Source organism: Cydia amplana, chromosome Z (assembly GCF_948474715.1).
Source record: "Cydia amplana chromosome Z, ilCydAmpl1.1, whole genome shotgun sequence".
In the NCBI taxonomy this organism is placed as follows: Eukaryota; Metazoa; Arthropoda; class Insecta; order Lepidoptera; family Tortricidae; genus Cydia; species Cydia amplana.
The window spans coordinates 6,410,101-6,436,840 of record NC_086096.1 but is presented as its reverse complement, the minus strand read 5'-3'; the positions used below and the strand labels follow the sequence as shown (position 1 = coordinate 6,436,840).

The window sequence follows — 26,740 nt, the reverse complement described above, 5'->3', positions numbered from 1 at the left end:
GTCTATTAAATATTGAGCTAACTAAAACGAATGTAAACCTCGCGGTCAAAGGCCGAATGACCCGAATCACGTGTTTCTTACAATAATTTTACATCCATATGGAATAGCTGAGAACAGATATAAAAGGTAAGCCTGTATAATTGGGATAATATAGATGCTGGTCTGAAACATTAACATTTTTTGGAAACAGCCATAAAGGGTTTCTATATTATAAAATATTTGGGCGTAGTATTTCCTGTATATGGGGCAATTATATTAAATTTTATTTTTAGTAACTTATAGTCTGGGAGATCGAGCTTTGCTCGGAAAACATAAAAACTCAAAATTTCGCGTTTTCCCAAAGATAAGACTTAGCTAGATCGATTTTTCGCCCCCGAAAACACCCATATAGCAAATTTCATCGAAATCGTTAGAGCCGTTTCCGAAATCCTCAATATATATATATAAACTTCGCAACGGATTTTGATCTTTTTAATAGATAGTGATTCAAGAGGAAGGTTTATGTATAATTTGTTAACCCGTGCGTAGCCGGGGCGGGTCGTAAATAAATAAATATACAAGAATCGCTCGTTTAAAGGTATAAGACTACCTTACGTATAAGACGACCTTAGTTAGATCGATTATATCATGCCTACCTATAAGCACAGCGTCTTTAGGATTAACGTTTATCAATAAAACAACTATGTCGTGTAAAATAGCTATGTATAATATCGTTTACTTTCACTTAAAAGTATAGTAACATCAATGCTTCTTAAACTTTGCCTTGGGTTTTTTGTGCGACCTAGCGTTGTTGTCGAAGAACTTTTTGTAATTCGCGTTTTTGTAAAGGTACGGTTTTACCTCGGGCTTGCTGTGCTTAATATTTGTTTGTTTCAATTCTTTTTTCGAGTCAACAACACCGTTCGTTTCCTTGGGTTCTACGCTGCCTGGTGATATCTTTCTTTTGCGCTGTTTCGTCGCACGGTCGTCAAGTAAATGTTCTTTAGTTTCAACGACGTTCCCGTCGTTTTCTATATGTGACTTAGCCTGTTGTAACTTATCGAGAACTTCTGTCTTAATCAACTCGTCCCCTTTTCCTATCGCCGCTATTTTCGCTTCTTTATCTCTGTACTCCCTTATCTCTTCCATCTGTGAACATGTCATACGGTTAATGTGTGCGTGCTCGGACAATGTAAACAACTCAAGCGTCTAATTGATCACTACAACACATCGGAGCTAGCAACTGTAGGGCACTCTAGGGCGATAGACCGCTTTTCGACGCCCCTACAACGGCCGGTATTGAAGATATAGACGGCGACTAACATCAACTTTTGTCTAACTTTTTAACCCTGTGAAAGTCATCGGTTCCGTGAAATCTAACTTATGGTAAAAAGTTACATTTATTTCCAGTTACGTGTATTCCAGAAACAGATTCCCGGTGTCCTGACAAACAATCTGTACAATAATATTTGAAAATGACTTATTCATATATGTAGATATTGGTTTTAAATATCTTCGCAAGTTCACAGTAGTGACGGAGATTGGTAATTAGCGAGATTTTTCTTTTCTCTACCCGGGGGTATCAAAAGTTCACGATAAACGCCATCTATAACGTCAATAGCGACTAGTAAGGTAATAAGACAATGCAAAAGCCAATTGAGTACAGAAAATTCGTTTTAGACGCATGTATTTAAAACAAATTTTCGAGTGAATACATTGCCTTGTTAGCTATAGCGCCGCGACAACCTAATGTCAGAAAAAGCGGTTTCAGAAAACTTGCACCTTATTATTTATAGAATAAGGCTCAAATTATTCCGAGACCGGATCAAAAGTTTGTGAAGTGAAAACCAAATACCTGAGCTAACGAGCGATATTTTCTGTATCTGTCATAAGGCGGTATGAACTGTTTCGCGTCGACGTTCAAATCGGACACCTGCAATTTCAAACGTGGATCACTGGTTGTACGTTGAGTGGGATAATAAATAGGAATGGGTGTTATGGAAGATCTTTATTCATGTACTTACAACACAATATGTGTCAGTATTATAGGAGGGTACGAAGGCTTGTATGTCGGGGCGGCAGTCGGCCAGGTCGCTGTACAGCAGCGCCGCTCGGTCCAGGTTGATCCGTTCCTCACTGGAACAAGGGATTGTTTCAGAACAGTCCAAAGTGTGTCGAGTTTTTGCGAAACGGCAAACATTCATGTGTTCCATTCCTTCCTCAATGTTTCAATCAAAGCAAAAGTCGACATCATGAAGATCGATTTGTGCAAGATCAAGAAGAGAAAACACTATAAAGGTTTTTTACGCAAAACGCACTGCAGTCTGTTATCAACTTTCGTGCATTTCGGCAAGGTTCACGATCACGCGCCGCACACGATAGGCGTGACGTTCAAAGGATTAAACGTGTCTGATATCCGTCAATCAGCGTCAATACACAGTATTTTGCATTAAAGTTTAACCCCTCACTTCCCACCAATATCAAGTCGGCAATGAGAATCAACATTCAGTTTTAAAGTTTAAGGAAGTTTAAGGAACCGTTCCCTGGGAAGAATATAAGAATTTCGTAAAATATGTAACAAGAAATAACGTGTCGTGCTAAAACAAAAAAAAAATATGCCGAATTTTACCAAAACTCACATAACATTTTTTGTTCCTTACGACCTCAGGAATGCGTGGTTAAAATGGGGTTGGCCGGTCGAAGTATTTAGCAGATGGCGCCATCATAGCTTGCCCTGTCAATGCCTAGAATTATGTTAAATTTTTGTTTTTTTAATGCCCTAGATGCCAGCCCTTTTTTATATATTATAAATGGGCTTACTCATGGCCACAGACTAGCCGAGGCGAAGACGTGGCCTACGATGGAGCGAGTCTGCCCAGAAGGTGCCTGTTCACCCTTGATTTGAAGGTTGCCGGGTTACATGAGCTCGGAAATATAGACGCCGGCAAGGAATTCCATTCCTTGGCAGTGCGCATAAGAAACGAGGAAGCAAAGCGCTTCGTGGAATATCTACCACGTAAAGATGGAAGGGATGGATGCCAGCCCTTTAAGCCAAATATAGAAAAACCGGCCAAGTGCGAGTCGGACTCGCGCGCGGAGGGTTCCGCACCATCAACAAAAAATAGAGCAAAACAAGCAAAAAAACGGTCACCCATCCCAGTACTGACCCCGATCGACGTTGCTTAACTTCGGTCAAAAATCACGTTTATTGTATGGGAGCCCCACTTAAATCTTTATTTTATTCTGTTTTTAGTATTTGTTAGCGGCAACAGAAATACATCTGTGAAAATTTCAACTGTCTAGCTATCACGGTTCGTGAGATACAGCCTGGTGACAGACGGACGGACGGACAGCGGAGTCTTAGTAATAGGGTCCCGTTTTTACCCTTTGGGTACGGAACCCTAAAAAGGGCAAGCTATGATGGCGCCATCTATGCAAACCTTTGACAGTTGCCAACCCCATTGTCCCACGGTGTACAAGTTAGTTGTTACCTGTAGTCGGGGTGCTGCGAGAGGTCGTGCAGGTTGAAGGCGGAGGGCTGGTGCGCGTTGATGGCGCTGCTGATGCTGGACGGCATCGGGTACAGCTGCGGCTCCAGCGGCAGCTCCCGACACTGACGTACACAACCAAATTAACATTATGTCTTGCTTTTTAACAAGCTTTTATTAGGTCGACCTGTATGTAACTATGTAATGGAATCTAAGGTAACTAATTTAACCATCTTCCAAGGATCGTAGCGTCATGAAAATTGGCAGCTGTATGTAGTTCTGATGACAATACAATAATATGGTACTGTCGAACTGATCTGATGATGGAGACGAGGTGGCCATAGGAACTCTCGACCTGTATGTAACTAACATGTAATGGAATCTAAGGTAACTAATTTAACCATCTTCCAAGGATCGTAGCGTCATGAAAATTGGCAGCTGTATGTAGTTCTGATGACAATACAATAATATGGTACTGTCGAACTGATCTGATGATGGAGACAGGAGGTGGCCATAGGAACTCTGTGATGAAACAACGCGACCTAATTGTGTTAGGGGTTTTTAGAATTGTCTCGATGAGTATTAGTTGTCTGTCGTAAGAAAAGTACAGTCAGCGATAAAAGCTTGTACCAAAAATTAAATTTTTGACAAAAACTTATTTAATCAGTTTGCTACTAAATAATTATACGGTTTTGACGCGCTTGTTTTAAGTAACATGTCGCGCGAGTGACTTAAAACAAATGAGTAAAATTATTCAATGTGGTATGTCTCACAACAGTTTAAATTAGAGTTTGTCACTATAGTCACAACGAAAAACAAAATCAATCGCCTCTAATCCTTCACTTTTTTTCACACTCCGAAGTAAAGCTATTGTGAACATAGGACAAAAATTATCTTGTTTATGAACAGTAACCGGTATTTGCCAGATAAAAAAACGGACTTTACCGAGTTTACATCCCTATTAGATTAATTCAATTTAAGAACAATATCTGAGAGACCGAGCTTTGCTCGTAAAACGTATAAAAACTCAGAAATTCGCGTTTTCCCAGAGATAAGACCTAGCTAGATCGATTTATCGCCCCCGAAAACCCCCATATAGCAAATTTCATCGAAATCGTTAGAGCCGTTTCCGAGATCCCCGAAATATATATACATATAAATAAATATACTTATGAATAAATAAATAAAAAAGAATTGCTCGTTTAAAGGTATAAATATCTGGGTGACCGAGCTTCGCTCGGAAAACATATAAAAACTCGTAAATGCGCGTTTTCCCAGAGATAAGACCTAGCTAGATCGATTTATCGCCCCCGAAAACCCCCATATAGCAAATTCCATCGAAATCGTTAGAGCCGTTTCCGAGATTCCCGAAATATATATATAAATAAATATACTTATGAATAAATAAATAAATAAATAAATAAACAAGAATTGCTCGTTTAAAGGTATATAAATATGATAAGAGTAATTGTCAGCGGCCCGCTAGGCGGGTTCTCTGTTCGTATAGGGTATTTGACGACTAGTCAAATCAGTTTCTTTTTTCGAACTGTCAAAACGATTTTGCTACTACGGAATTTATAAGAAACACTAGCATGTGACGTCACAATGAAATTACTTACTCTTTATAGTTTTATACGGGTTTTAAAATAGAAATTGCGTTTAAAAATAACTGCTGTCTACGTTTCTCCATTATTCTTCTGGTGCTTTATTTCATGCATGGTGTAAAATAATTTATTTTAAATACAGTCAAATACCTTATTGGCTACAAAGGTAGCCTTGGCGGCTGGCGGTGAATATAGTTGGTCAAGCCAAATTAGTCAGTAAATAAGAACAAAAACAAGCAACAACGGTTGCACTCCGGGAGTGCCGATAGAAGTGAAAACTCACCTCACTATGTTACCGACGCCCGGTAACACGATACATACGTTTAGCGGAGGTATTCTATTTATTTATTATATATTATTATCATTCTCAAATAAGATCACACTTTTTCATCGACATGTTTATTTACATACTGCCATGACAACGTCAAATTATTCGAACATAGGTAAAGAGTCTCGAAAAGGAGTCCGCAACATAAATGTCAAATAACATTGAGTTTTTCTTTATTGATTTAAATGCCATCTAAATTAACCTAACCTAACCAAACCTATCCTATTTCGCGCGCGGCACCCTACCTGTGCGCGCGAGGCTGCCGGGGCGCCGGGCCCGAGCACCGCTCCCCATTATGAGTGACCATCTAAACCTTACGGTCCTTACGGTCACGTGATCGCCGCGACGCTGTCTCGAGTTTATCATTTTTTCCCCACCTCAAAAAGTGCCCAGCGCCGCTAAAGAAGTTTTCACTTCAAACACTATACTCATCCTTTTCTTTTAGGGATAGCACCTAAACCCTAACCCTAGTAGCGAACTAGTGTAAGACAAAGATAATATGATTCTATCTATGTTTGAAACAGTCCTTTGACAAACTATAAGCACAGAATAAGTAATAGTATTGTCATACAGAACGGACACGCACCGCCACGCCCCGACTCGGATTTCCTCGCCCCGCGACTGGGGCGACATGAATGTGTGCGTAAGTCGCTCTACTGAGAGCATGCCAGAAGTCCGTCAGATACACAATGACGCGTGTACAGACTAGGGATGTTGCGGATGCCGATTTTTTGACATCCGCGGATGCGGATGCGGATGTCAAGATAGGTAGGTACATAAAAAACGTCAAATATTACAATTTAGTAATTTTTATTTCAAAAAACCGGCCAAGTGCGAGTCGGACTCGCGTTCCAAGGGTTCCGTACATTAAGTCCCACTCACGCTTGACTGCTCATTTCTAATAGGTCTTTTTGGCTAATGACTAAATTACCTAGCAGTCTAGCACTTACGCCGATGCTAAGACGTTCCTGTACCGACCTGTTCCACATCCGCATAAACTCCGCATCGATTTTAATGCGGATGCAGATGCGGATGTTGAAAATAACGCGGAAGTTCCGCGGTTGCGGATATTCGCAACATCCCTGGTACCGACGTGCCGCGCACACATATAAACGCAAATCATTTTTGATGTATGGCGTGTCCGCCCTGTGCTATAAGTACAAAACTCACCGAGAGCAACATCCTGTGTATGGTGATGAGGTTCTGCTTGACGAAGGGCGGCATGGGCGAGCAGCACGCGTTCACGCCCTGGATCTCGCGGGGCACCGTCTCGGCCAGCGCTAGCAGCATGTGGTTTGGCAGCAGATATCTGAAATTTGTTCATTTTAGCACTGATTTAAACTTTCACGATTTTTACACATTAAATTATACAACGGGACTTAATCGCGTATCTAAGTTTTAAGATTTACCTCCGACGTTTCGAGGACGGCGTTGTCCCCGTGGTCTCGGAGAAGACTGGCTTAAGTTGACATCAGCATCGTCTAACCGCGCGAGTTTTTAGAACTACCCGCACTTGGTCTTGTTTATCCACTTGAACGTTTTGCGCACTAGGGATGTCACTCTGTCGACACACAACACTAACGATATTCGATTTATCGGAGGATTTTTTTTTGTCGGAGGTAAATCTTAAAACTTAGATACGCGATTAAGTCCCGTTGTATAATTTAATATTGTTCATTTTAGGTTTCATACATCGTCCAAGAACCATGTTTGTGACAAGTTCTTCTCAAACGATAAATCTAACTTCAAGCACAGAATAAATAATTGTACTAGGTGCAGAAAGTGGTGGTGGCCGAGTGGATATGACGTCCGACTTTCAATCTGGAGGTCGCGGGTTCAAATACTGGCTCGGACCAATAAGTTTTTCGGAACTTATGTACGAAATATCATTTGATATTTACCACTAGCTTTTCGGTGAAGGAAAACATCGTGAGGAAACCTGCATACATCTGCGAAGAAATTCAAAGGTGTATGTGAAGTCTCGAATCCGCATTGGGCTAGCGTGGGGACTATAGCCCAAGCCCTCTCGCGCATGAGAGGCCTGTGCCCAACAGTGGGACATATATAGGCTCACATTATTACAGAAGATTCACTCTCTAAAAAAGCGGCCAAGTGCGAGTCGGACTCGCCCATGAAGGGTTCCGTATTTAGGCGATTTATAACGTATAAAAAAAAAACTACTCACTAGATCTCGTTCAAACCAATTTTCGGTGGAAGTTTACATGGTAATGTACATCATATATTTTTTTTAGTTTTATCATTCTCTTATTTTAGAAATTACAGGGGGGGGGGGGGGACACATTTTACCACTTTGGAAGTGTCTCTCGCGCAAACTATTCAGTTTAGAAAAAAATGATATTAGAAACCTCAATATCATTTTTGAAGACCTATCCATAGATACCCCACACGTATGGGTTTGATGAAAAAAAAAATTTTGAGTTTCAGTTCGAAGTATGGGAACCCCAAAAATTTATTGTTTTTTTTTTTCTATTTTTGTGTGAAAATCTTAATGCGGTTTACAGAATACATCTACTTACCAAGTTTCAACAGTATAGTTCTTATAGTTTCGGAGAAAAGTGGCTGTGACATACGGAGAGACGGACAGACGGACAGACAGACAGACAGACATGACGAATCTATAAGGGTTCCGTTTTTTGCCATTTGGCTACGCCTAAAAAACGCGTCTATTACGACAGATATGACAAGCGCGAGCACGCGTCCCCGTTCCGTAGCGGTGCGCGGCAACTACTATGGCTAGACACCATAATTGGTGTGGCCGCATGTACTTGTAGCGACGCGACGAAATCGCGGAGTGAGCCACGCCTGCTTCAAGTGGGTAAGGGAAATGTATAATGAAGCCTCGTGAAAGTCAGCTGCCGCTACGTCAGACGCGGCGGGGGACTTTGTTTTATAATAAGTATTGATTAAATAAAAAACCGGCCAAGTGCGAGTCGGACTCGCGCACGGAGGGTTCGCACCATCAACAAAAAATAGAGAAAAATAATCGTGTTTGTTGTATGGGAGCCCCCCTTAAATATTTATTTTATTTTATTTTTAGTATTTGTTGTTATAGCGGCAACAGAGATACATCATTTGTGAAAATTTCAACTGTCTAGCTATCGCGGTTCATGAGATACAGCCTGGTGACAGACGGACGGACGGACAGCGAAGTCTTACTAATTGGGTCCCGTTTTTTACCCTTTGGGTACGGAACCCTAAAAGGGTAATAATCTCACATGGTCCCCTCGTCGAGCTCGCGCGCCTGCGCGTCCCTCCACTTGTACAGCATCTTCAGTGCCGCCATCTGCCGCGAGTTGAAGGACTTCTTCGACCGCAGGTAGAGCGGCATATGGCTGTTTTCGTGGATCACTTTCTTGTTGTATGTCTGGGGGCAGAGATATGACGTTGTTGAAATGCATAGGTGTATTTATATAGTTCAAAATATAACTTTTAAATTCATATAACTTTGCAAGCTAATAGTTTTCACTTTGTCGAACGTTAAGTCTAAAAAGAGGAATTGTATATGTTATTTTATGATTAGATTCTACAACTCAGCAGTGTTGTCATGTTTATTTACATATGTGTGTGTTTGTGTGTGTATACGTTTATTTATATGTTTACTATTGAATTGTTTATTAAAAAAAATCTATTGGATTAATAATTGTTACAAAATATTGTATTAATTTGTACATTAATTATTAGGCGTGACGTAACAACAGACAGAGTTACTTGTTTGTATAGTACTCACGGTGCCGCAGATCTGTCGGCTCTGCTCAATGACAGACAGTAGCAAGTGCGGCTTCCCGGCGGCGGCGCGCAGCAGATCCGCCTTCATTTGTCGCCAAATGTACAGCAGATAGTGCGTGTCCATGCGCGCGTACTCGACCAGCTCCTCGGGCAGCGGCCGGATGCGCCAGTCCGCGAGCTGGTATCTGGAGGGATTGACATTCGTACAGGGTGGCCAACTTAGAGGTATACAACTTTTTTTTGCCGCCATTTTATTTTGGCGGTAAATATGACGTAGATACGGCAAATTTATTATGGAGCGTTTTAAGACGGAACAACGTGTTTTAATCATTAAAAACAATAGAAACATTAAAAATAACGTTTCCCGGTCGATTAATTTCGAGAAACGGTGACATTGACTGGCCCCCAAGATCGCCTGATTTAACAGCTCCTGACTTTTTTCTGTGGGGCTATCTAAAGGGACGTGTCTATGCTAATAGGCCAACGAACCTTCAGCAATTAAAACAAAATATTCGAAACACTGTCGCTGAGATAACGCCAGAAATGTGTGAAAAAGTGATGAAAAGGGTTCGCATCTGCCATGCTGCTAGAGGTGGACATTTGTCTGACATTATTTTCCATGTGTAATTGCTGACCCTACATATTATATTTAACAAGGAATACTTAATATTTTTTATGTTTTATAGAATAAAATTTCAAAAAGAAAGGGTATACCTCTTATTTGGCCACCCTGTACTATCATGGAACTAGGATACATTTTAGACGACCGGTCTGGCCTAGTGGGTAGTGACCCTGCCTGTGAAGCCGATGGTCCCGAGTTCGAATCCCGGTAAGGGCATTTATTTGTGTGATGAACACAAATATTTGTTCCCGAGTCATGGATGTTTTCTATGTATATAAGTATGTATTTATCTATATAAGTATGTATATCGTCGCCTAGCACCCATAGTACAAGCTTTGCTTAGTTTGGGGCTAGGTTGATCTGTGTAAGATGTCCCCTAATATTTAATATTTATTATTATTATTTATTTTATTATTTTATATACATATACGAGTATGTAATATGTTGCCTAGTTAATTAATTGTGATTAATTCGCTAAATGTGGTGGTAGGGGCTGTTAATAAGTTACGTGACGATTTTTGACCCCCCCTCTCCCTAAAATCATCCAAAAATTATGCTTCGAATGACCCCGTTTCCTCCTACATCATGCTATCATCATCCGATGTCCACCCCCCATTGACGTAATTTATGAATAGCCCCGTAATACGACCTACGGAATTTAGTCTGTAGAATCCGAGTTAAGGACAAAAAACCGGCCAAGTGCGAGTCGGACTTGCGTTCCAAGGGTCTCATACATAAAGTCCGACTCACGTTTGACTGCACATTTCTAATAGGTTTTCCTGTCAGTCAGTTCCGTTTTTTCCCTTTGAGGCATGGAACCCTAAAAAGAGAGACGTTTGACCAGAAGAGAGACATTTTAGGCTCTTTTAAAAATAATTATCACTACATAGAAAACAAAGTCGCTTAGATCTTTAAAAGTACGCAACGGATTTTTATGCGGTTTTTTTTTAAATAGAGTGATTCAAGAGGAAGGTATATGTATATTTTGTTAACCCTTGCGAAGCCGGGGCGGGTCGCTATTAAATATACTTGGTCAACCAGATCTTGACAGTAGAAAAAGGCGGCAAATTTGAAAAAATGTAGGCGCGAAGGGATATCGTCCCGTAGAAAATTTGAATTTCGCGCCTTTTTTTACTGACATGATTTGGTTGACCAGCTACAATTATAAATAAAATAGTAGGTTACTTCTTGTCTGCGTCGACCTGGCAGTAGTGCCACAGCAGGTGTTTGAGCGAGTTGCCGGCGCAGCTGAGCGCGCGCGCCGCCTGGTGCGTGTCAAACAACCCCACCACGTACACGCCGAAGTCGCGCTGCAGCCACACCACGTCCATCTCCGCGCCGTGGAACACCTGCACAATCAACGGTTAAGCTTTGGATTCCTCCGAAAACGGTGCCGTCATATTACGGCCGCTATATAGCGTTGACTGACGTCACTAGAACGTTGTCTGTGTAAACAAGATGGCGCGGTTTCCTAGGCGGCGTTACGTTACGTTGATTGTCAACGTAACGTAAGATGACGGCCGTCATGGCCTTGTCGATAGTTTCGTGAACGTTTTATTAGATAGTGGTGACGCCATTTTGAATAAATGACACGAGATTTGAATAAATGATCCCGTACTACGATTATTTTCCTCTTCTGATGATATTTCATCCTCCAAGTAAATTATAGATGATCAAGCAAATCTTGTCAGTAGGAAAAGGCGCGAAATTCAAATTTTCTATGGGATGTTATCCCATCGCGCCTACATTTTTCAAATTTGCCGCTTTGACCTTGGTGGCTGACGGTGTGTTATGACGCCGTAGTACTTTCCACATGTCGCCACCGTAAAGACGGCCGTCTTTTGCTGCCGCTATATGACGGCCGTCATATGACGGCACCGTTTTCGGAGGAATCCAAAGCTTTAGCCTGTAATAGAACACTAAGGCCCACTTGCACCATCCCACTAACCCAGGGTTAAGCGGTTAAACCGTTAACCTAGTGTCAAATTGTACTGGTAACCATGGTAACTCCAGGTTTAACCGTTTAACCCCGGGTTAGTGGGATGATGCAAGTGGGCCTAAACGTCTCCGTTGCAGCTTGGGCAATGGGGGTGGCCGGTCGAAGTATTTAGCAGGTGGCGCCATAGCTTGCCCTGTCAATCCCTACAATTGTGTCAAATTTTTGTTTTTTTAATGCCCTGGATGCCAGCCCTTTAAGCAAAATCTCATAGAAAAAGGGACAAGCTATGGTGGCGCCATCTATGCAAACCTTGTCCTATGCAGGCCGCATTTCTAAACCAATTCTCGTGAAATTGTGGGAGCAATTCGATAATTAATATGGATTTTACTTTGACTTAGTTTTTGGATTTTCTTTATATTGGCAGGGGCATGGAAGTTCGCAAGGTCTACAGCCCACAAAGCACATTAGAATAGTAATCAGTACAATCTTTAAGATCCCACCATAGATTTGTAGTTTGAACGTAGGTAATTTATAATAGCCAGCGCATATATTAACATTGAATTTAAATTGTGTTGTTGCTATCTCTAAACTGTCATAAAAGATATTGAATAAGGTGAACTTACTTTGAGTTTTTTCGGGTCGGTAAACACCAGGTTTAGTTTGTGTATGTGTTCCCTTATCGCTAGTGTGTCTATGATGAAGTCTCCGCCTTCGTTTGTCGAGATTTGTACAAGGCACGTTATCCCTGAAAACAAAATACAATAACGGTAAACGTATGTCATGTTTCTTAAACATTCCTAAACGTTATATTAGTTAAATATGTACATAAAAAAAGCCTCATCAAATGACCTAAGGGCTTAACAATGTAATAATACATAACAAGGTTGGTCGTATGAAACTTTCCATAAAAGTTTATTTCACTTCTCACTTTTCTATGTTAGCCACTATGACAAAACCGTAGCCAATACGTGTTTTAGTTTCACATTTCGTGACATACAAACACGTACATACGTCACATATGTACATTGTTTATGTTCTTGGCAGTTTTCTGTCATTTTAGAGTCATTGCATTGCGTTTGATATGTCATTTATGTCAGTTACGCGACCTACCTTCCTATACTTACCTATACTGCCCTCCTGACACAAATAGCGCTATATCAAAAACAAATCATTTTGACAATGGAATTCTCAGCTATACAAACTCAAGTATAAGTTAGCAATGAATTTTCTTTTGAGATAGCGCTATTCGGCTTAGCCAGGCAGTATGTTAAGCTTTGGATTCCTTCGAAAGCGGTGCCGTCATATAGCGGCGGCAAAAAGACGGCCGTCTTTACGGTGACAACATGTGGAAAGTACCACGGCGTCATAACACACCGTCAGCCACCAAGGTCAAACCGGCAAATTTGAAAAATGTAGGCGCGAAGGGATATCGTCCCATAGAATATTTGAATTGTGCGCCTTTTTCTACTGACAAGATCTGCTTGACCATCTATAATTTACTTGGAGGATGAAATATCATCAGAAGAGGAAAATAATCGTAGTACGGAATCATTTATTCAAATCTCGTATCATTTATTCAAAATGGCGTCACCGCTATCTAATAAAACGTTCACGAAACTATCGACACCGTCATGGCGGCCGTCATCGCTTTTTTACGTTACGTTGACAATCAACGCCGTCTAGGAAACCGCGCCATCTTGTTTACATAGACAACGTTCTAGTGACGTCATTCACCGCTATATAGCGGCCGTCATATGACGGCACCGTTTTCGGAGGAATCCAAAGCTTTACCCCGGAAACAGTTTTATTAAAATGACCTTGATAACTCCTGTAGGAATGATGCTCCACGTCCACAGCGAACTCGGTCACGCCGGTCAGGTGTTCCACCAGGGCGTCCAACTGTTGCTCTGTGTCGATGTACGCCAGTGTGGTCTCCGCGAGGGGCTTGGGGTACGCGGGGGGCGCCGGGTCGGGGTCGATCAAGCGTCCCGGCGGGCGGTATATGTCCAGTTCCACTTTGTATGGATGCTCGTACCTGGAACGTTCAATTTATTAATTTATTTATATAATATAATATAATAATATAGCCTTTATTTCTGACATTTCAACTTAATCTATATACATATATTAAATTGTGTTTTAACTTGGTGTTTCCTTGTCAGTTTGCCTTCTGGCAAAGGCCTCCCCTAGAATTTGCCTGTCTTCTGTCCCTGGCTTGATTCAGGTTAGATTCTTGTTTTGCGTTCTTGAGTTACTTTATTTATATATTTATTGTTTTAGGTATCTCGTTTTTATTAAGTTAGTTATGTTTTTACATTTTGTTTTTATATCTCGGTTTTTACATTTCGTTTTACTTTTTCTAGGGGGTGAAAAAAAAAAAGTATTAATTTATTTATTTAAACTTTATTGCACAAAACATAAAAATAATGTACATATCGTCGGGTGACAAGTAAAAGTCATTAAGTACTATCAAAAAATTAAAGTAACAATGCACTTTATTACACTTGTAACACGGTTTATTGTCCAATAATTTCAATGATGTTAGTTAGTGACTTGTCACCTGACGATATGTAAGTAATAATTTCGGTTTCAAGACAGAAAGGCAGTAGCAGACTATTTTATAATCTTTTTGTAGTGATTATATAATAAATGTTTAATCAATTTGACAAATTAACAATATAATAGGTAATTAATTATGTTGATTGAAAAGTTGACTCAATTATTTTATTTTTTTAACCGCTGTACTCTCAACCTCGTAAGTAAAAGTAAGTGCAATTACAATACAACGATACTATAAAACATAAGAAAAAAAAAAGTTATGCACTGTAGTATCTTCAATTACCTACGTGCAATCGCCATCAGATATATCGGAGCGGCCAAGGTTCTATAAAATACCTGAACACGCCTCTATTGTCAAGGCGTTAGAGTGCGTGTTCAGATATTTTGAGCACCTCAACCGCTACGATATATTTGATGGCGACTGTACGTACCTAATTTTAATTTATATTGACGTTAATTTGGTAATACACGTCAGCATGCGAGCATGAAAGCAACTACTAGGAACTCATACATATAAATAATCATTAAATTAAGTGATATTTTTAGGCAAAAATTCAATTAATTATTTGTATTACAAGTGCAAAGTCTAAGACAAATTCTTGTTTCGTATTCGACAGCTAATGCAGATGGACAGCCCACAGTTACCACAAAAAATTGCGCCATACAGCGAAATCTTCGCCAAAACTTGGGACGCCATATTTTCTATATTTTTAACATCTTATACAATCAATAAACCTTATAATGGAAGTTAAGGGTGGAATCACATCTGTCAGCATCGAGCCGCATTTTATATATGAGAAATTGCTCGTTAGTATGAAGATGCGTACGCACGCTTTCAGCTTTCCGATGCGTACGCATCTTCATACTAACGAGCGATTTCTCGATACATAAAATGCGGCTCGATGCTGACAGATGTGATTTCACCCTAAGTGGATAAAGGGATACTAACCCAACCGCCTCGCCCGTGTCGTTATACAGTATGTTCAGCGCTAGCGGCTTGACGCTGTTCGGCTTGTCGGAGATCTTGGGCACCCACAGGTTGTCCGAGTTGTCGATCGTGTCCTTGAACGAGAGCTGCGGCCGAGGTATGTTCTTTGCGCCTATTAGCATTGTCGATCCCACCTACAAATAAACAATTGTTATAATAAAAACTAGCGACCCGCCCCGCCTTCGCACGGGTTAACAAATTATAAATAAACCTTTCTCATGAATCACTCTATCTATAAAAAAAACCGCATCAAAATGCGTTGCGTAGTTCTAAAGATCTAAGCATACATAGGGACAGACTGACAGCGGGAAGCGACTTTGTTTTATACTATGTAGTGATATTGAACGGATCATATACATGCAACTCTTTGAACGCCACGCAAAGCGCGCGTCGCGAACCTGGTCGGAATGCATGAAGGTTGATATTGGGTTGTAGCAGCGCGCGTCAGTTGACGTGCTTGGCTCTCGACATTTCGAGAACAGCGCTTTTGGTCAATGGGAGACTCTCAAATACTTTTATTTCATGAATGAGTAACACGGTAACAGAACACGATTTTTAAGTCAATAAACCTATTTGGTGCATGTTTTGAAGCAATGATTTTTTTCAGAGTTCGTTCGACTTCTACCGGTTCAAGAACTCGCATGCGAACTACGTTACATTGTGCTATTTGCGGTATTCAAGCATTCAATATATAGCCGGTCAAACAAGTATGTCAGTAGAAAAAGGCGCGAAAATCAAATTTTCTTTGGATCGATAACCCTTCGCGCCTACATATATTTAATTTGCCGCTCTTTTCTACTGACGGAAATAGCTTGCCAGAGAATAATAGAATCATGTAATGGATAATAGAAAAAGATCATTCGCCATCCGAATGAACACATACTTTACATCATATGTACCTATATCATATATCAATATTCAGTAAAATGTAAATCCACAGCAGAAGCAGAAAATCTCAAAAGCATTTACGATAGTTCTTAACTTAATTATTGTAAACAAACATACATCACGGTGAAGTCTGCCACAGCTGGGAATCGAACCCGCTGTCTCTTAACTGCTGACATCAGATTCTAACTGCATCATTTACAGTAGGGCCAAATTTTTTTTTTATTCATGTAATAAAAACGATACAAAATATACCCTACTTATTTCGTTGTCATTGGCTCACATAGATAGTGGTAAGTAGAACTACTGTCTACGGCCTAGGCTATAACAAAAACGACGCTTTGATCTTAAAACACGCATGCACTTAGTATCTTCTTAAATTTAGCACAGCAGCTTATTATCGCGTCACATATCAATGATAACAAAATAACTAGAAAAGAGAGGTAAGAAGCGTTGAGTGGCTTTTATACAACCATTGTCATTATATTTTCAAAGGCAACCAAGCGGGTAAAAGGAAATGTAGTCAGTACAAATAAATTATTTATCGGAATCGTAACAACTCGAATCGTGATGCATCCAATAAATTCGCTGTGCGGTGTGTTATTATGTGAATGTATTATGTTGAACTTCGTTGAACTAAAGAGTTTCTAATTTGGTATAATGACGATTTATATACTATTTTATAGCAATATACACACTATTATCAACCTTGGAAGAATTTTGGAAGACTACATACATTTATGAATGTAAAAAAAAATATATTGGTACCTACACCAGAGATAGCATAGTTCTTGTGAATCGATATAACAACACATGGTGTAAAATATTAGTATACATATATTATCTAGATATACATGGAAATTTGACAATATTGAGAACAGTCGCGATGCGAGTACCCGGCGACGGCGAGTGAGAACAGAGAGAGGCTATGTGAATGTTACTTTCCTTGAGATGTGGTTTCGCGTACTCGAGATGGCAAACTGCTGTACAGTGCTGTAATGCTAAACCGCGAAAGCAGCTAAGCGGGCTAAGTGTCCAAAACGACCTGCACACGCCTTACTCTCTTCATACCTAATTGTAAGAAAAATTTGAGTGCCTCGCCCGGTTTGTTACTTTCTTATTGTCTGTAACATCACAGCATCATTTTATCGACTCATCAACCAAAGAAACCAGATTCAGGCAAAACTTAGTAAAATTTAATTACTATGAGCTCAAACCGTAGCCTTTATAAATTTACATAACATAAATGTACGTTACCCCTTCACCTTGTAACTGTAAGTAAACATTAGAGTCAAGAGGCTGGTGGCAACAGATAACGGGACAATGCGAGTTTTGTCTCGCAGGGCTCATTTAGACGGCACGCGAACTCGTATACGATTTTAGTTACATTGCGGACCATTGAGGTGACATCAATTCAGCCGACCGATCAAACAAACGCAATGTAATGAAACTCGCATGCGAGATCTCGCACCGTCTCAATGAGCCCATATATATTTAAGAGTGTGCAGCTCTAGGGCCTTGGGTGTGCAGCACGAAGGGGTCGCAATTGGAAGATTGGATGTCGGGATTGCAATTGCGTATAATGCCCGACGCTGATACATAATAAAGTCAATACCGTCAACAGTTTACATATACGCTCATTTTATAGTAGATAACTTAGTACTAAAGATCGGCAACTATCGTGACATTTGCTGTATATTTTAGGCTGATTTATGAATAATGTATAAATATGTACAATGAGGAACTAACAAGAAGCGTATTGTCTAGCTGTCTTAATTTCGAAACGCACGACATTTGAAGACGTAATAAAAAAAACATCCTGTCTGTTTAAGTTTTGTTAACATTGGACTTGATGTTGTGGTTTGCTAACACATTAATTTATGTTGCCCACTACATCAACTAGATTAAAAGAACACGCAAAGCAATTACACATGTAATAAATCGACAAGCAAATTATAACGAGGTCTAATTCTAATTTATTAGTCAGTTTTACTTAAGGTAGCGTGAACACTGCTCTATTATTTCTAAAGGTCTGCATTTGCTTTACCACCGAACTTGAGAACCACTGCAATTACACAACTCAAGTTGCATACAACCATCCCGTTTGGTATGGTTGATTGTTACATTTCTGATGTAAACTATACTACTCGTAGTACTTAGCTTCAGACCTGAGGCCTTATTTAGACAGCGCGAGAACTAGCATAGGAGTTTCATTACACTGCGGTATTTGATCGGTCGGCCGAATTGGTTGTAACCTCAATAGTCCGCAATGTAACTAAAATCGCATGCGAGTTCGCGTGCCGTCTAAGGGCTCATTTAGACGGCGCGCGAACTCGTATATGACACTGAATGTCAAATTACTAGTAAGTAACTTTTGTTTACATAGTTAGCAAGTTCTATTGAATGACACTTTAGTTACATTGCGGACCATTGAGGTTATATCAACAGCTGACCGATAACATGACGCAATGTAATGAAACTCGCATGCGAGTTCTCGTACCGTCTAAATGGGCCCTTAGTGTTAGGATTGTGTTGGTACCTGTATCTTGGCGATGACAGGCGAGTGGTTCCAGGATGAGACGGCGGCGCCCGGGCGCACCGACGCGGCGAACTTCTCGCTGGGCCTGTTCACGCCCGTCAGCGTGTCCAGGTTGATGTTCACTCTGTCCAGCATACTGTCATTGGCGTCTGTCACTTAGTGTTAGGATTGTGTTGGTACCTGTATCTTGGCGATGACAGGCGAGTGGTTCCAGGATGAGACGGCGGCGCCCGGGCGCACCGACGCGGCGAACTTCTCGCTGGGCCTGTTCACGCCCGTCAGCGTGTCCAGGTTGATGTTCACTCTGTCCAGCATACTGTCATTGGCGTCTGTCACTTAGTGTTAGGATTGTGTTGGTACCTGTATCTTGGCGATGACAGGCGAGTGGTTCCAGGATGAGACGGCGGCGCCCGGGCGCACCGACGCGGCGAACTTCTCGCTGGGCCTGTTCACGCCCGTCAGCGTGTCCAGGTTGATGTTCACTCTGTCCAGCATACTGTCATTGGCGTCTGTCACTTTGTCAGTGTTGTATTCGATGTCGATTCTAGAACAAAATACATTATTAATAAATCGTTATAAACGTTTTTGGTTTTATTCTATATTAAATATAAACACTTGTGGTACTACAGCAGCAGATAACAATCAAGCTAGTACGCTTGATTGCCGCGTCGTGATAAAAAAAATAGGAAATGGCGAAATTTCGTGCGTTAGGCGACAATACCAACAAAATACCCTACAATTGGCAACTTAGCATCTTGGAAATTATGGGCATGTTTAAATCATACAATCTAGTATATTGGGTATCTATTATGCCACCAACACTTAGCAGGGTCTTACATACAATTAGTTATGATATGACCTACACATGTATTGTGCATATATGAAATAACGGCATAGTTACGAAATGTATTTATATGCCCAAAATTAAGGATAACTCCGAATGACAATAAAGCGACATTGATAGTGCGAGAAATGAGGACAGTCGAACGAGTCGCAACCTTGCGGTGGTTTTTATACAGCGGAAAAGGTTTGTACATTGTCTTGTTGCCCGTGTCGCGTTTTGCCAACTAGCATAATACGCGGCTTCTGACTGTGGACGTGTGGACATAATAAGGTCGATTGTGTTAATAATGTGTATTGCGTAAAAACTACTTGTCACGTCTTTTCTGTTTACAATTTAAGCGTTACTTAGCTTATTTAGATATGTTTGCATCTGTATGGATATTCGGCAATGAACTAATCACCCTACACCATTAGAAGTGGCCTACGCGTGCCTCCGTGAGGGACAAAACATACGCAATGCGACGCTATGATTGGTCGAATTTATTTGTTATGGTGGGCAACAAATAAATTCGACCAATCATCATACTAATTTATGGTGGGGAATAAAAAAAGTGAGACTGTGACAAGGACAAACAATAATAGCGCTTTCGCTGCTACTCCTACTGAAAGATACATAAGACTATCCCGTTCTGTCAGATATCCCCACCACTCATGCCCAATCCCTACACACGTTTTAATCAATTCAGTCAATTTAAAAAGAAAACACGTATCTGAGTATGGTACGGTACGATATACGATGTTTTAAAAATCAGTGATTATTAGCGAATGATATTTGTCAATGGAGGACAGACGATAATGAAATGTATTGTTCAAAGAATAAAATTCAAAATAGCCTGATAACTACAGCTATTTAGGGCATGGACCTTGACATTGTTCCATACTATTATCATGATATGCAACCCGACTCAGAAGAAAACGTGACCTTGTAATGACGACGGGTGTCTTGCATATTTAATTATACGAGGGGTGTTCAAAATATTCTCGGTATGAGAATGAAAACAAACAAGTACGAAAAGTTTGATATTTTTATTTTTCAATATACTCCCCCCCTATGTTCATACACTTAAAAGATCGATCAATTATTTTTTTAATCCCTCGTAAAAATATTTTTTATCTTTCGTGTAAAAATGCTCCTCCACTGCCGCCTTCAATGCTTCATCGTCAGAAAATTAATTTCCACGCAGATCCTTTTTAAGATTGGGGAGCAAAAAGAAGTCGCTGGGGGCTAAGTCCGGACTATACGGTGGGTGAGTAACAGTTTTAAACCAACATTCAACAATAGCTGCCTTGGCAATATGAGCAGTATGGACGGGGGCGTTGTCATGCAGAAGCAGAATACCTTTGGTTAACTTTCCTCGCCTCTTTTCTTTAATTACATCCTTTAATTGACGTAGAATGTTAGCGTAGTACTGTCCTGTGATATTTAAACCTTTTTCTTTATAATCGATTAGTAATACTCCTTCACAATCCCAAAATATCGTGGCCATGACCTTGCCAGCTGAAGGGATGACCTTGAACTTCTTGGGATGAGCTGAACCCTTAATGTGCCACTGCATGGACTCTTGTTTACTCTCTGGGTCATAATGATGAACCCAGGTTTCATCTCCAGTAACTATTCTTTGCAGCACCTCATCAGGATTTTCACCGCACAGGTCAATAAAATCGGAACAACAAGCTACACGCATGTCTTTTTGAAGCCGAGTCAGCATTCGCGGAACCCATCTTGCACTTACTTTTGACATATTAAGATGGTCATGTATAATATCATGTACGGTACCAATAGAGAGATTGGTTACTTGTGCTATAGATTTTACCTTCACTCGACCATCTTCCAATATAAGTTTTTCCACTTTATCAATATTTTCTTGTGAAGTAGCTAATACAGGCCGGCCAGGTCTAGGGTCATCTTCAATACTCTCCCTTCCGCGTTTAAACTCGCTTGACCACTTTTGAATGGTAGATAAAGAAGGAGCAGACTCACGGTAAACACAATCCATTTCCTCTTTTATGGTTTTTTGATTTTTACCCTGTTTTGTCAAGAATTTTATCACGCATCGATGTTCTAATTTAGTTAACATTGTCAATTCGCACATGATGTTCATGTTTGTTCAGCAATTGCAGAAAAACAAAAGACTATCTCGGTTCGAATTATACTTTTTTTTAATGTCAATGAATAAACCTTAGCGGCCAGTAACGAAAGAAATTTTAGAAGAGGTCGTAAGATATCAATACCGAGAATATTTTGAACGCCCCTCGTACATTAGCTTTTGACCACAATATTGCCCTCGTGGTACTATATTGTTAAGCAGCTACCTACACTCAACACTGCTTTATTCGGTTCACTGTAGTGTGTCCTACTAACAATTGAGTTTGTATGCTTATTACTTAATCAAACAAAAACGGTTGACGGGTTTTACTAAATCCAATTTTTTTTTTCATTAAGATACACATTACGACATATACAACCGCCACACGAAAAGTCCCTAAGGAAGAATTGGCCTTGACATTTTAGATTGTTACCATGTTGTACCACGAAATTGCTACAATTTTACAACATAAACAATCACTCGAACGCAGCAGGCTGTGTATTATTAGGTGTAGTTAACTGTATGTAGTTGCACTAAATTTGCATAAAACGTGCCCCTTTCATTGGGTACTATTTTTATTATTTATTGTTACATCGAAAATTTCAACTCTACCTATATAGGGTTCATATGGTACAGCACAGCCTGCAGCCGTTGACAGTTAAAATATACGCTAAATGAGACAACTTACCGTTTTAACTTCACAGCGGGCAATTCGGTGATCATTATCTGATTTGACTGGTGAACAACATTTTCGCTTAACTGGCATGCTACTATGTTGAAGTCGGTGAACGTTTTGAACAGGTCATATGAGGCCCCGGATGGTAGCTGGTTGGACGATCTGATGGATTTGTTCACTTTTGTGTATCCACCCTGCAACATATTACAAATTAGAAAATGAGGCATTCATCACATTAGCTCCGAAAGATTTTTTTTACGCGGTGACGTAGTTTGTTTTCTTTTATTTTCAAGTTTAGCGTCGTAAATAAATAAATCTGTGAAATTTTCGATTTGAGCGAGCATATTAAGTATAAGCAGGCGTGGCTCACTCCGCGATTTCGTCGCTTTGCTACAGGTAGCCACAGACAAGACATCCTCTCAGTCGAGCATAGTAACGCTACCCCCTCTGCCACTTATACGGTAGTTTTACTCCATCTTCGTGTCAATCCCGTGCCGTGATTGGTCCGTGTCTTTGAACGGACCAATCACGGCACGGGATTCGCTCACCTCGTCCCCCCGCACCCCCGTATTTTTGGCAGCATCGGTTTCATGAAATAATTGCTCTAAACTCAGTCTAGAGGATTCCTAGTCTATGCAGGTAGCTAAAAGTACATCCGTTCCGCCCCAATTTTGAGGAAAGCCATAAGCCGCGCGTGGCGCTGTCGCCACCTAGCGGCCATATCTGTGCTGATCGTAACAGACGCGTTTTGTTAGAGAGTGAGTCTTCTGTACTTAGTACTATTATTTATTCTGTGGTATAAGTAATCATGCATATTATAAAAAAAGATTACTATATTAGCCTTACCATTGCCACGACTGCTTTAGCAATGTCAAACAGATATATTCGCTAACGTCTGCGTAACTTACTTTCTATACATCTCGCTCGCACTAATATACGAGAACGAGTGACATAGAAAGTAGGTAAGTTGCGCAGATGCTATCGGTGTAGGTGGGTGTAGTCGTAGTTTCTCTGGAGTGGGCATGCAGTTTGAAAATGGTTTGTTATCTCTAGGCTGTTAGTGTCATTCGGCATTTAAATGGGTATGGTTACTAAATGGGGACAAAGATACTAAATTAATTTAAGAAAGATCCTTCCGTAAAAAAGAGATTCAATAATACATTAAATTAGCCTTGACATAAAGCGACAATAAGCTACAAACGCCTCCAGACATTTGCAACGCCGCCGTATTGTTATACATATTCATACCTTGGCGCGCACCTGAGCTTACACTTGTGGCCTAATGAACCAAAATGACTATTCTAGTACATATATGCAAATAACGTAGCTGTAAATGTCCTCGCCAAAACAGTGGACCGTTTCATCTTGTCGGGTTTATGGTACCGTTAATTTCAACTGTATAATGAGTTACGATTTTGTACTTTCCTTCATTATAATAAAGCATTAGTGTAAGGCCTGAGTGGACGCTCGAAGCGGAGCGTTCGGCGGGGCGTGCAGCGTGGCGTCGGACTCACAAGTGATTTGAGCAGCGTGCACTAAGGCCGCTCCTATATGCTTGCATTTGTTTAACATGCACGCCGCACGCCCCGCCCCGCTGCACGCCCACCTCGAGCGTCCACTCAGGCCTTACAGTTATTGGCTTACCATAGGGTAAGGAAATGGAAGGGAAATGATTGTTAAATGTTGAAAAACTTTCACAGTAAAAAACTTCGGTTTTCTTACAACATGAATGAATATCAAAGCAAATTGGAAACAGTGACAGTACCTAATGCAACATCCTGTTGTTTACTTCTACTTCTTGAGGTATTCTATATGCAAACATCCTTTACTTACTGTAAATTACAATTTGATTTATTTATTATATGACAGTCATTGGTGAATAAATTGGGTGAAAGTATGAAAATACTCATACATGGATGAAAATCCTTCCTTCCTCCTCCTTCGATATTTTATATAGTTTAGAGCTAGTTTTGGGAAAGAAACGCTACTCATTGAATGACATTCCAAAAATGGCACTATATAAAACCTTCTTTTCTTTCCGTCTGTGTCTTCTTTTGTTTCCAGACAGACTCTATCTGCATGCCTCAAGGAAACAATAGTCCAAATGGGCCCTGACCTGCCAAAAGGGTGTGTATGCTTTATAACTGGGGTTTTGGGTGTGGTAATAACTTTATTAAATAATGATTTTGACGACTGGTCTGGCCTAGTGGGTAGTGTCCCTGCTTAGGAAGCCGCAGTCTTGGGTTTGAATCCCGGTAAGGGCATTGTTGTGTGATGAGCACAGATATTTGTTCCTGAGTCTTGGGTGTTTTCTATGTATTTGTATATTATATATATCATCTGAGTACCCACAATACAAGCCTTCTTGAGCTTACTGTGGGTCTTACTCAATCTGTGTAAGAATGTCCAATAATATTTATTTATGATTGAAAAACAGCTTTTAACCTATTATTTTGCTAGTGTAAAACATTCCCACCCTAACACCCTCATGGTATGTCTATGATTCATATCATGCAATGTAACATAAGACATAACATTTCACAAGGCATCAGTCTGCATGCAATTATGGGAACAGTTTAAGTAGGCATGAAGAGTGCATACAACATTTTGTCTGATTCAGTTGTCATGTTACCCACATTTGCCAGCTCCGCAATGTGTTGGCAATCAATTGTGGGCGGTGGGTTCTCTTGCAAAGATAAATTCTGCAATAAAATCCCATCATTGGTTATGGTAATGCCTTTCATCATTATTGTCTTCCTTTGTTCTGATTCTGCTGTATAAAACTACCTTTATGAAGTATTTAACATAACTGAAGAACTAGTTCATTTCCGCCATCAAGATCAACATTAAGTTATAAGTTTGCTATCATCCTCCTCGCTGCTACTAGTTTTTCAATCAGGGTTGGCAACCTAATCCTCTTGTTATTGTGAGGGGCACTAGTTTTTGACCAGAGTAGGTCAATTATTGGTGTATATTAATAAACCATATGCAATGGTATTGACTAACATCTTGAGAGACACTCGCTAGGTGGTTTGATCAAGGGTCAGATGCAAAAGGTGGTTGTCTTGGACACGGTGCAGATAGTCAGTTGGTTCCTCTCTCTGCGGCCCTGATTACAAACAGCTGGAGCCCTGCCCTACTGTTAGTGGCACCCTAGGTTAAGTTTTTTTTATAATGTGATAAGTTTTCTGTATTGTTTTTGTACGTATTTTTGTATTTTACTTTTATATTCATGTTATAAACAACCTAACTTAAGAAGAAAAATAAATAAAGAAACCATATTATATCAATAGTCAATTTCTAGCTAGCTTGACAAAATTTGAACGAAATCCGACGTGATAATCATAAAGCCAGGTAGTTTGAGAATATTTACATTTACTGAATCTAATAAGACAATAATGCAAAATAACATAAACCTGATAGCTCAATTAGATTGATAGCGCTATGAACATTGTGAGATCAAGGAAATTCTACGCAATCTGAATACACAAATAAAAAACACCTTCACAGAGTTAGTTCAAGATCATGAGGTGTAGCAGTGTCGAAACTTCAAATTGATGTATGCTAGTTACGAAATTGACAAAATTGTATTTAGTAAATCAATGCTTTCAATGCTAAAGAGCAAGAACCCAATTTACCCAACACACAACTTAATCTGTTAACTTTCAATTCGACTTCTATGAACAACGTCCCAGACCACATGATTTTGACTATTATTACTCAGAAGAAAACACATGCACATTGTTGTCATAAGAATAAGAAAAAGTGTCGAAATAATTTGTTGCAACACGCACCTGTGTAACTGATGTCAAGTGAGGATAAAACTCCGGGGCCTCTGGATTTAAAACGGAATTCATTTTGTTGACCTCAATAGCCAACTTTTTGTTGTAAAAACGTTTAAAATAAAATGTGCTGTGAAGTATTCCAGTCCAGTCAAAGTAACGAATGAAATGAATGAAAAGTCGCCATGATTCATCAGATACAAGACAGATAATAAAATAAAATCACATACTGAATGAATGAAGATAGTTTGTCTATGGTAACAATGTTGCCAGGTTTAAAATAATTTTCGTATAGTTTGTCAAAGGACGGTCTCATTTCGAACCATAGTTTCAAACAGACAGAGAGAATCATACTATAGTTGGTCAAACAAATCTTGTCAGTAGAAAAACGCGGCAAATTTAAAAAATGTAGGCGAGAAGGATTATCGTCCCATAGAAAATTTGAATTTCGCGTCTTTTTCTACTGTCAAGATTTGTTTGACCAACTATACCTTTGTTATACACTAAAAGTTTTAGTACTAGCACCCAAAAGAAAAGGATGAGTATAGTTTTCCTGGTTCTTACTTACTGATCAAATCAAAGAATACTAATACTCATTTGTTTATTTCATGAATCTAGTATAACTGGATTGGGCATGAGTGGTGGGGATAACTGACAGAACGGGATAGTCTTAT

At 40.0% G+C, this 26,740-nt stretch overlaps 1 protein-coding gene across 2 annotated transcripts; it reads right to left on the bottom strand.

Moving 5' to 3' along the window:
- Window positions 1–688: 688 nt before the first annotated feature.
- On the bottom strand, window positions 689–26,256 carry LOC134660895 (exosome complex component 10 homolog). Of its 2 annotated transcripts, XM_063516762.1 has the most exons (14): window positions 26,079–26,256; window positions 22,297–22,478; window positions 19,039–19,222; window positions 15,216–15,388; window positions 13,525–13,742; window positions 12,331–12,452; window positions 10,954–11,117; window positions 9,148–9,331; window positions 8,636–8,784; window positions 6,570–6,708; window positions 3,471–3,592; window positions 2,004–2,115; window positions 1,835–1,912; window positions 689–1,128 (listed from the first exon to the last, which is right to left on the bottom strand). In XM_063516762.1, the coding sequence occupies exons 1-14, from the start codon at window positions 26,139–26,141 to the stop codon at window positions 742–744; spliced, it is 2,277 nt and encodes a 758-aa protein (XP_063372832.1). In that variant the 5' UTR covers window positions 26,142–26,256; the 3' UTR covers window positions 689–741. The 2 variants fall into 2 exon arrangements, with proteins under 2 accessions (XP_063372832.1, XP_063372830.1); XM_063516760.1 differs by lacking the exons at window positions 19,039–19,222; window positions 22,297–22,478; window positions 26,079–26,256 and adding an exon at window positions 18,679–18,833.
- Window positions 26,257–26,740: the final 484 nt, after the last annotated feature.

What these genes read in the sequence shown, in the direction of transcription:
- LOC134660895 (XM_063516762.1), bottom strand. Translation starts at nt 26,141, where the DNA reads ATGAATTCCGTTTTAAATCCAGAGGCCCCGGAGTTTTATCCTCACTTG. An exon ending in CCCGCTGTGAAGTTAAAACG is followed by an intron (nt 19,223 to 22,296) that starts GTAAGTTGTCTC and finishes ATTTTGTTCTAG; the next exon opens with AATCGACATCGAATACAACA. An exon ending in GAGCTCGACGAGGGGACCAT is followed by an intron (nt 6,709 to 8,635) that starts GTGAGATTATTA and finishes AACAAATTTCAG; the next exon opens with ATATCTGCTGCCAAACCACA.